At 41.7% G+C, this 11,419-nt stretch overlaps 2 protein-coding genes across 2 annotated transcripts; one reads left to right on the top strand and one right to left on the bottom strand.

Annotated features, from left to right (window-relative positions):
* Positions 1-5,279: 5,279 nt before the first annotated feature.
* On the top strand, positions 5,280-7,272 carry LOC111963669 (zinc finger protein 391). The gene is made up of 2 exons (XM_023987186.3): positions 5,280-5,554; positions 5,921-7,272. Exons 1-2 carry the CDS (start codon positions 5,368-5,370, stop codon positions 7,126-7,128), a joined length of 1,395 nt encoding a protein of 464 aa, XP_023842954.1. The 5' UTR covers positions 5,280-5,367; the 3' UTR covers positions 7,129-7,272.
* A 1,002-nt stretch (positions 7,273-8,274) lies between these two features.
* LOC111963680 (zinc finger protein 19) lies at positions 8,275-10,730 on the bottom strand. The gene is made up of 2 exons (XM_023987196.2): positions 10,468-10,730; positions 8,275-9,242 (listed from the first exon to the last, which is right to left on the bottom strand). The coding sequence occupies exons 1-2, from the start codon at positions 10,691-10,693 to the stop codon at positions 8,359-8,361; spliced, it is 1,110 nt and encodes a 369-aa protein (XP_023842964.1). The 5' UTR covers positions 10,694-10,730; the 3' UTR covers positions 8,275-8,358.
* Positions 10,731-11,419: the final 689 nt, after the last annotated feature.

Here is an 11,419-nt window from a genome sequence, read left to right as displayed (position 1 = left end):
GAGTGTTTGCTTGTGTCTGTCTGTGATTATGTGTTATAATCTTTGCTAAATAAATACTGGATAGTGAAGAGCCTACTTGAGCGCACATGAAAAAATGTGATGCGTCAAAGTCTGCATTATGAAAGCTGTCAAATCATTCTGAATTCCAGGACCTTGAGCCACTCCAGGACCTTGAGATGCTTCTTACGGAGCCACTCCTTAGTTGCCCTGGCTGTGTGTTTCGGGTCGTTGTCATGCTGTAAGACCCAGCCACGACCCATCTTCAATGATCTTACTGAGGGAAGGAGGTTGTTGGCCAAGATCTCGCGATACATGGCCCCATCCATCCTCCCCTCAATACGGTGCAGTCGTCCTGTCCCCTTTGCAGAAAAGCATCCCCAAAGAATGATGTTTCCACCTCCATGCTTCACGGTTGGGATGGTGTTCTTGGGGTTGTACTCATCCTTCTTCTTCCTCTAAACACTGGAGTTTAGACCAAAAAGCTCTATTTTTGTCTCATCAGACCACATGACCTTCTCCCATTCCTCCTCTGGATCATCCAGATGGTCATTGGCAAACTTCAGACGGGCCTGGATGTGCTGGCTTGAGCAGGGGGACCTTGCGTGCGCTGCAGGATTTTAATCCATGACGGCGTAGTGTGTTACTTCTTTGAGACTGTGGTCCCAGCTCTCTTCAGGTCATTGACCAGGTCCTGCCGTGTAGTTCTGGGCTGATCCCTCACCTTCCTCATTATCATTGATGCCCCACGAGGTGAGATCTTGCATGGAGACCCAGACCGAGGGTGATTGACCGTCATCTTGAACTTCTTCCATTTTCTAATAATTGCGCCAACAGTTGTTGCCTTCTCACCAAGCTGCTTGCCTATTGTCCTGTAGCCCATCCCAGCCTTGTGCAGGTCTACAATTTAACCCTGATGTCCTTACACAGCTCTCTGGTCTTGGCCATTGTGGAGAGGTTGGAGTCTGTTTGATTGAGTGTGTGGACAGGTGTCTTTTATACAGGTAACGAGTTCAAACAGGTGCAGTTAATACAGGTAATGAGTGGAGAACAGGAGGGCTTCTTAAAGAAAAACTAACAGGTCTGGGAGAGCCGGAATTCTTACTGGTTGGTAGGTGATCAAATACTTATGTCATGCAATAAAATGCAAATTAATTACTTAAAAATCATACAATGTGATTTTCTGGATTTTTGTTTTAGATTCCGTCTCTCACAGTTGAAGTGTACCTATGATAAAAATTACAGACCTCTACATGCGTTGTAAGTAGGAAAACCTGCAAAATCGGCAGTGTATCAAATACTTGTTCTCCCCACTGTATATGCTCCCTGCTTTTGTTTTGCAGTTTAGCTGAACGGTCACTGTACCCCCATTTCGCCCAAGACTTTCCAAAAAACAGGCAAGGCCAGAAATACAGGCAGATTGATGAAATGCTCCCTGTTAACCAGCTATACTTTTGATAAGAATTGGTATTGAACGTCCTAACCTTTGCATCGTTCTTCATGAATCTGACCTCAGGCAGATGTCGACCCTCAGTTTTAAGGTTTTAATTCACACTTTTTCCGTATACCCCAGAGAATGAAAGGGGTTCTTCAACAAAAAAGTCAACAAAATTTGCGGTAGTGTTGGAGGCGAAAATAGCACACTTGAGCAGCTAGATAGCTAGCTAGCTACTGAAGTTAGCAAGGCAAATTTTAATAAATTGCACTAACTGGACACAAAAATAAAGTTCTAAAACCAAGAAAACTATTTATAATCTACCTCCTCCATCTCCTGTAATTTGAAGAAACAAATTTGAATTGAATAGTGTCCCAAAAATGCTCAACTATCACTTTTCAATATCTATCCAATAATGTCATCCCCCCATAATGCTCTGTGGTACAACCCCAATTCAACAAACTAGGTTCATTCTCTGATCCTAATACTATGATTGGATGAACAACGTGTCAGTTCAAACTGATTGGTTGGTTGGAGGTTGTCCTCTGGAAGTGGTAAAAATTACCATGTAGGTCCATGGAAGGGGGTGAGGCCTATGAGCCTCCTAGGTTTTGTATTGAAGTCATTGTACCCAGAGGAGGACAGAAGATCGCTGTCCTCCGGCTACAACATGGTGCTACCCCAGAGAGTGCTGTTGAAGTTACTTTTGACCTTCATTGCAAAACAGTGTGTTTTAATCTATTATTTTGTGACATTTGAATCTATTTAATATAGTTTAATCTAAAAAGGATAACTTTTTTAGTGTTTCACTATTTTATTTTTATACAATTTCACTGAGGATGATGGTCCTCCCTTCCTCTTCTGATGAGCCTCCACTGGATTGGCATGGGGTCTGGGGTTCCGTGAGGGGCTTTTGACAATTGTTTTGGATTCCTCATGTCTTACTCATTGATTTGAAGAAGTTTGGTCCGGATGCTGGGTACTATATTTTCTGAATATAATATTATCTGCCGCTCAGAGTGAAAACAATGAATGTGTCGATGATGTGGAGAGTGGAGGGCTACTGTCAGGGTCAGAGCCGCTATTGACAAGGAGAGCACGGACAAGGAAAAGCAAAAGACATGACAACCACAAATTTGCTCCCCCTGAAATCGCCCAGTCAAAGCCATGCTCCTTATTGTTGCAAGGCATGTGGGAGGTATTTTAATGTTAAAACATTTTTTTTTTCAACATGAGAAAACACATCAGTGTGAGTAGTGCATCAACTCTGAGAAAGCATTCTGACAAAATGTTTAAAATCCCACACCTTGGAGAAACCATATAGCTGTCATGTGTGCAGTAAATGTTTCCTTACAGAGGAATACCTTCAAAGACATACAGTATGCAAATACATACAGGGGAGAAATAATTTCATTGCCATGTGTGTGGCACTCACTTTACCCGGAAGGGACACTTGGCAGAGCATTTCAGGAAGTTACACCCAGAAGAGAAACCGTTCCACTGCCAGGTTTGTAGTAAAACTTTCAAACGTGCTAGTATTTTCAAGGATCATATGAAATTACACAAGGGGATACACCATATACATGCTCCCAGTGGGCTGCAGCTTCATATCTCAGAGTCGACAAAACATCCACCAGCTAGTTCACACAGGGGAGAAGCCTTTTTGCTGCAATGTGTGCAGCAAATATTTCCCTAGGGAGGGATACATTAACATACACTACATATGAGGATACACACAGGGGGGAAAACATTTTGTTGCCATGTTTGCCATAAAGGCGTCCATCCAAAGGCACACCTGACAGAGCATATGAAGAAGACAAGACACAAGGGTGGAAGTGCTCTATGAGGGGAACATAGTTCAGTCAGAATATCTGAAGAAACAGTTTAACAATGTAGGACATTCTCCTCATGTCACTTCTGTTAGTTTAATGAATCGAATGCATTGATGTATGTGGGAAATTGATATGTGTTAGTGTATTTCTTCACGTTGTCTTCTATTTGGCACTATATCAATTTATCACAAAGCATTGTACATTTGTAGTGTTTTGGCATATCCAAGGGAGACAATATCAAACAGGGTAACCATCCATGGTTGAACTAAAATGTTGGGATATTGGTGTCATTCATAAGAAAACTGCAACTATTGACACTCCTGTCCATATATAAATAAATAGGCCTAGATATGTTTTTCTGCAACTATCTTTTAACAGATTACTTTATACAACAAGGAGAAGGCTACACGACACAGGGCATAGATAAATGCTGATCCTCTATCAAAAGAGGAATACCTTGCCAAGAGAACAGCATGGTATAATTCTCATGAATTTCATTATACATTTCATCTTAATTAGTTCATTGTACACTGAGTGTACAAAACATTAGGAACACCTTCCTAATATTGCGTTGCACCCCCTTTTGCACTCAGAACATCCTCAATTCGTCAGGACATGGAGTACAAGGTGTTGAACATGTTCCACAGGGATGCTGGGCCTTGTTGACTCCAATGCTTCACACAGTTGTATCAAGTTGGCTGGATGTCCTTTGGGTGGTGGACCATTCTTGGAACACATGGGAAAATTGTTGAGCGTGAAAAAACGCAGCATTGTTGCAGTTCTTAACACACTCAAACTGGTGCCCCTGGCACCTACTATCATACCCTGTTCAGAGGCACTTACATATTTTGTCTTGCCCATTCACCCTCGATATGGCACACATAAACAAACCATTTCTCAGTTGTCTCAATGTTTAAAAATCCTTCTTTAACATGATTGAAGTAGATTTAACAAGTAACATCAATAAGGGATCATAGCTTCCACCTGGATTCACCTGGTCAGTCTGTCATGGAAAGAGCAGGTGTTCCAAATGTTTTGTACTCTTATGCCTGATCATGAACTACCACAGCTATCTTCAACACCAGTGAGAGACGTGCAACCAGAGTAGTTCTAAATCCTAACGCGACAAATAAAAGTGCAGATTTCATAAACAATGCAAAAGAGAAGTCAGTTAGTTAAACAGCTACGGACGGTTGCACAGCAATTGCAACAAAGCAAAAGAAAGGGAGGGACATTTCCAAAATGTTGAGAGGTCAAAGAAAATGAAAGCAAGTGAGCGAACATAAGAGGAGAGGGGTGGAAACTATTTTGAGAGAAAAAAACTAAGTCAATAAGTTCTTATGAAAACATGAAAATAGTGGGATTGAATTCTACTGTATGTTATAAACCACAATGCCTTTATGATGCAAAAACTAACCTTGGGAATATGAACTTGACATGGCCAGAAAAGGTGAGGAATGTATCTGCAATGGTTATGATATATTCGAGAAATTTGACATTACAGTATTCAGACGTGCAATACTTCAACCACTTAAAACTGTGCTTAGGCGTGGTCTAAAGTGTTCAGGAGGATACGCACATTCTTACCTCAAGTTTTTATAAATTTCAACTTTTGCGTGAAAACTAGCGCACGCATGTTTTGTGCGTACATTTACATTACATTTAAGTCATTTAGGAGACGCTCTTATCCAGAGCGACTTACAAATTGGATAGTTCATACATATTCATCCTGGTCCCCCCGTGGGGAATGAACCCACAACCCTGGCGTTGCAAGCGCCATGCTCTACCAACTGAGCCACACGGGACCACGGGACCTGCGTATGTAGCGTTAATAAAAATAGGCACATGGGTAGAAAATGTGTTGTTCAGTCTCATCTCTAGATCAGATCACACAACCCAACAGTGCAAATGCCTGGCATGCCTGCACAGTAGGTGGCGGTAATACAAATACTTTCAACGTCTTGTAGGCTACATCACTGACTGACTCAAAGGGAGCAAATATACAGCCATTGGAGCAAACCCTTATCGCTTCTCTGTATGATATATATCAATGGTATACACTTTACTGTATCGGACATAAGAGGTCAACTGCTTCTTTAGAAAATGTCTAGACTACAGTTGTTACACCTATTTGTCAGTGAGCGGCTAAGAGCGGCTGCTGCTGAAATATTTGGGGCCGTGGAAAAAACTATTACGGATTACCAGGAAGAAATCTCCCGTTCAAAGGAGGACAACGACCGTTTACGATCGCTGTTCGATATCGCTTTCCAACCTCAGTTACCGAAAGCAGGTTTGCAGTTTACTGATTTTCTTTTCTTTAACTAAAGCCACATTCCGTCTTTCTATGTCTAATGTGCCTTCCAACGGGCTTAACAATGGAGAGAGTGTATTCCATTCACATTAGGATGTGAAATTTCATTTAGGATTGCTATGGCAAAGACATTTTCTTTTTTAAAGCTATACATCAAGTCTCATACACAAAAACAAATATTTATTTTTGTAATGATTTGGTCACAGAAATCAAGGGAAATTACAAATAAGCATTTGGAATTTGTGTCAGGGCATATAGTGTCAGGGCATATATTCTAATTATATTTAGATTGTATGTCTCATGTCAGCATATGTGAGTTAGCTATGTTTTTGTTCTTCCCTCCAGACCCACTGCATCTCACTCTCTCCAAAGAGCTTCTCCCTGAGCATCAGCACCATGAGCAGGAGTGGAACCCCAGTCTGGACCAGGGAGACCCAGAGCCCACGCAGATTAAAGAGGAACCAGAGGAGTTTGGGACCAGTCAGGGGGGGGAGTTAATAACCAAAGACTCCATTTTGAGGGACTGTAATCAGAAACCACCTGAGCCACATCTTTACCACATCCAAATAGTGGAGAACAGAGAGAGGGACTCGCTATCGATCAACACAACAGGAGAGATCAAAACAGAACCTGGTGAAGAGTGTTACGGTGGGTCTCACTGGGAACCAACCAGTGACTCTCAGTCCCTCTCTGCAGTAAATCCTGACAGTTCTGCAGCTCAGACTGAAAACAGTGAAAGTGACGATGGGGTGGACAGTGGAGGACTACCATCAGGGCTACAACCATTACGATCAAACAACACCCAAACCACTTCTCAAGATAATAAGACGTTTCCATGCCGTACAAAATCACGCCGCCAAAGACTAGCCACACCGTGTTTTTGCAAAGTGTGTGAAAAGTCTTTTGACTTCATAAATCATTTAATCAATCATGTGCGAATGCATGCAAAGGATAAAGATCATGTCTGTGGTGTATGTGGAAATGGCTTTGAGTCCACAGACAGCATGCTGGATCACCTGCTAACACACATTGGAGCCAAACCTTTTTGCCAGATGTGTGGTAAATGTTTCACTAATAAGGCCAACCTGAAAGTGCATATTGTGAGGGCTCATGCCGGTGAGAGACCATTTGAGTGTCCTGTGTGTGGAAAGCGCTTTCAAACATCATTCATTTTAAAAACACACCAAGTCATTCATACTGGGGAGAAACCATTTCAGTGTCAAGATTGCGGTAAACATTTCAGTCGAAAAGGAAGCTTGCAGATGCACCTGAGGACACACACAAAGGAGAAGCCGCATCGTTGCCATGTTTGTGGAAAGGGCTTCCCTGTGAAGAGATCCCTGACCACACACATGACAAGTCACACAGGGTTGAAACCGCATCGCTGTGAAGAATGTGGCAAGGCCTTCGCTGTGAGTGAAGCCCTGACAGTGCATATGAAGACTCACCTAGAGGAGAAACCGCATCCATGCCATGAATGCAGCAAACGCTTCAATCGGATGGGATCACTTAGAAGGCATATGAGCTTGATTCACAAACTGGAGAAATCGTGATTTGCGTGGGGAAAATGTGTCAGTTTAAACTAGATTTGAAAAGTACTAACTGATATCTAGAATTATATACATACTGTATCTCAGAAGTCACTGCTTTAGGTTGAAAAAGGTAGACAATAATGAATGCATGAACTTGCATAACATTGTGGGGAGCCACAGAGTGGTGTGTCTAACAAAGACCTGCTACTGGATTAATTCAAATTGCATGTTTTGAAAATGTGTATGTGACTGGTTGAACTGAAAGACCTTCCATGTGTGTGGTTTGAGGAGGCTCTTTGTTTAAATATTGAAATATGTCAAATCTATTTTGACTGTGTTGCACAAAATGTAATGGTTTAATAAAACAAATGTTGCAAATGTTTTTTGAACAAAGGTCATTTTGAGAAAGCCTTTGTCCCTTGCCGTATTGTAAATTAAATTGGGTAGGACTTTTGGTAATAGTACGAATAGTGTAAAAGTGAGATTCTTATATACAGAAGACGCCACCACAGTACACACTTGACATGGTACTACACCCACACATATTGCTGCTGCCTGGATGGTAGAAGATTGCACAAATAGTCATCCTGACTTGAAACAGACCAATTATTTATTAAAACAGTTAAAGATGCACTATGCAGAAATCGCTCCGGCATTTCTTGGTTGCTAAAAAAGCATTTAGCACCGCTGCCCCCAAACTCTGGAAGTCTCTCCCCCCAAGCCACCTGCAATTCAGACTCCATCACCATTTTCAAAAACAATATCAAAGCCTACTTGTTTAGTCTTGCATTCACCTAAGCTTAGCTCACCCTTACTCAGCCCTAGCCTAAGATAAGTAGCTTTTATTCATTTTATTGTCTTGTTTTATACTCTTTGGTGTGCAGTGTTCTTATGGTTTTTGAAAGGTGCTTAAAGTCCCATGTATTATTATCATTAGGGATAAGGATAACTATGGCAAGACCCTAATAGGCTAATCATACAGCCCAGCAGTCAGGTCCAAGTCCTAAAGGGAAATAGATAAGGATGATCAAATAAATTGATTGATTGCATCTAGTTAGGTTGAATAAGATGGATTTTCTACCCTCTGCATCTAATATAATTACGAAAGAATAACATCACCAGTCCTCACTGTATTGTAATGCATTGTTCAAACATCAATCACTGGTTCTTCTAGTGTCTTAAATCCTGGACAATAGTTAAACTGCCCAGATGTACATGTTACTCTCCTTCTGAGTGTAGATGTCTCTGCTGTTAACGTTTTGACTGAGCCATTTTCCAGCTGTGTGGTCTCTCCCCTGGGTGAATTTTAAAGTGGGTGTTCAGGTGAGCCGACTGATTGAAACATTTCCCACAGATGTGACAGCGGTAGGGTTTCTCTCCAGTGTGAATGCGGTGGTGTCTCCTCAACAGGCTGATGGTGGTGAAGCTTTTTCGGCACACAGAGCAGCTGAATGGTCTTTCCTTGCTGTGCCATCGCATGTGGACTTCTAACTGACAAGAGAAATTGAAGCACTTCCCACACTCCCGGCAAGGATACACTCTCTGTATACCTTGGGCTTGATAGGGGGATCTCTGTTGAGGCAGCTTGGTGGTGTTCTGGTCTCTAACGTGTATGTGTAGACCAATACTTTCTCTTTCATATGTTCCCTGTGGCTGTGGGGCCTCATATTCTGAGAGTCCTCTCTGAATTCTATTGTTGATATTGGGTTGGGCACTGTTTTCACTCCGAGCTGCAAGACAGTCTGAATTCACGGTGAAGACGCGCTGTAAGTCACTGGTTGGTTCTAATGTGCTGTAGCCTTCTCCTTCATTCTCTATTTTGATATGCTTATTAGATATGGTTCTGGCTAAAGAGTCTCCTTCTCTGTTGTTCACAGTTTGGGGAAGATGTGAAGGCTGAGGTGGGTCCTGATCACAGTTACTTTTCAAAAAAGAAGGCGTATATATGGATTCTCCTTTGGTTTCAGACTCCAGCCCTTGAAGCAGCTCGTCCTCTGGACTGTTTCTGAGCTCCTGTTCCTCTTTAATCTGTGTGGGTTCTGGGTCCTCCTGGCCTAGACCGGGGGTCCACGCCTGCTCAAGATGCTGCTGCTCAGGTGAAGATGCATCTTCGGTGAGATGGATAGTATGACAGTCTAGAGGGAAAAAAAATTAAGAAAGTCTGGTAAAGGCAATTCTATTTCAGCGAACAACACAGCATACACAATCAATTCTAACTGAAGCTGGAAAGATGGCAAACTACCAGTTTTCTATTGATAGTTCTTTGTATATATCCATAAAAATTATTCTGATATATGGCTGAGAAAAGCTGCCTGCCTGTCTGTCTGTCTCATTCCAACACATTCATTATTATGGGACATCTGGAGATCGAATTTAAATATTGAAACAATGTTGCAAATGTCAGACACAGACAGCAAGGTTTATACAAGTCTCTGCTGTTGAAAACTAAATGTTAGTCTAAATGAAATGTGAGATAATATCTAGATGCTTTTTATAGTGGAGATCAAGTTAATAAATTTGGCTGGGCTGATGAGACAGTGGATTGTGCCGTCAGATGGAACAGAGTAAATAGGCATTTTAACGTCATAGAGTTAGCTGGTGAGAACTTGTGGAATAGACACCGGCTGGAATGCGGTTTTAACCAATCAGCATTCAGGATTAGACCCACCCGTTGTATAAGGTGTCTTAGAGTGTGTTAGTAAATTCAAACTGGAGTGCCAGAGTGCGTTCTGGGCGTTCGTAAATTTAGCTCACGGAGCATTCAGAGCGCACACTGGACGCTCTGGCCAAGGACTAAGGTTGATCCGAGTTCTCTGACCTCAACGCAGTCAAGCTAACTGGCTAGCTACTTCCAGACACATAATGAGAGAACACCCCACTCTGACCATTTTACTTGTCCTAGCAGAGCTGGTTTGGCTCTTTTCATGTTATCCAGAGCATTGGTGACTAACTGTGCTGCTGGCAACAATTTAATTACGCTATGCTTACTGACATCAGACCTATTCAACGGGTGTAGAGCGTTCGTAAATTCATCAGTTATTCTGCCCTCTGGTACACTCAGACGAGGGTGCTCTTAAATCGGTGTAGATAGAGTGAATTTACGAATGCACCCGTAATGTAACAATGAATGCGTTCAGACCCCAGTGCAGCTCAGTGTAAACAAGCGTAATGGTAGGGTCAGTATCTAACGTTAGTAGGCTTTTCATTTTCTCAAATACTTAGCAATAAAGTATAAACAAATTCTGGTAATGTATTTTCTATAGATTAATTAATGGTGTCCAACAACAACCAATTCCCTCATTTTGAGAAATAAAAATAGGTTGGTAGCCTAGCGTTCATTTAGCTAACTAGCTACTATACCTTTTTGAAGTAGAACGCGCTGAACAGCGATATCCAGCAGCTTTCGGAGATGATTGTTCTCCTCCTTGGAACGAACGATTTCTGTCTGGTACTCAACTATCGTACCCTTCACAGCCCCAAATATCTCATTGGCAGCCGTGGTTAATCTCTCGGTGAGAAATATATTCAACAATTCCAATTTTTTCATTTTGTTTTCTGTGTGAGTAGTATTTTCACAATCCACCATCTTTGTTTACGTCTAGTTTCACGGAAGTGACGATGATTGTGATCTTTGTTTCCGCTCTGATCGAACTAAAGAGCATCATGTGTGTATTGAAAAATTGTAATAAAATCAAATAGGGCACTTCTCCAGATTTGTCTAGTAGGGGTTCTCAAACCGCTCAGGGAATCCTAGCTATTCCATATATTTTAACTATTCCACAGCTAGCACACCGGATTCAAAAGTTAATCAATCATCAAGCCCTTGATTGAGTTATTTCAGGGCTTGTCTGGGGTGTCCCCAAGGAGAGGTTTGAGAACCACTGACATAATGAACTGAAACATGACCTCCACGGCACTCAGTTTTCCAAATGTAGCTATAAAGGAAACACTTTCTCAATAAGATCAACATGTCTTTGAATGTCTTCTCTTTGTGGGACATCTGGAATAAACAGCCTGGATGAAAGCAAATTTTCATAAAAGCATTTTTATTTAGTTTCAACACCCTTTAGAGATTTAGATCATGAATATCAGGACAGGCCCAAGCAGGTACAGATACACAACAGGCTCCTCGCGCCAGATCGTAAAACTGATCAGCAGATATAATCTGATCACAGTCAACATGGAACAGGAGGTACTCAGACAACAAAATGCCACATGCTAGCAGAGAAAAATGGAAATCGTCTGTTGAATTGTAACATTGTGTATGAACAGTACAAATAGGTTCAAACTCAGACAGCAAATAAGTACTCCC

The sequence above is a fragment of the Salvelinus sp. IW2-2015 genome, linkage group LG1 (genome assembly GCF_002910315.2).
Source record: "Salvelinus sp. IW2-2015 linkage group LG1, ASM291031v2, whole genome shotgun sequence".
NCBI classification, from domain to species: domain Eukaryota; kingdom Metazoa; phylum Chordata; class Actinopteri; order Salmoniformes; family Salmonidae; genus Salvelinus; species Salvelinus sp. IW2-2015.
This window is presented reverse-complemented; position numbering and strand designations above follow the sequence as displayed.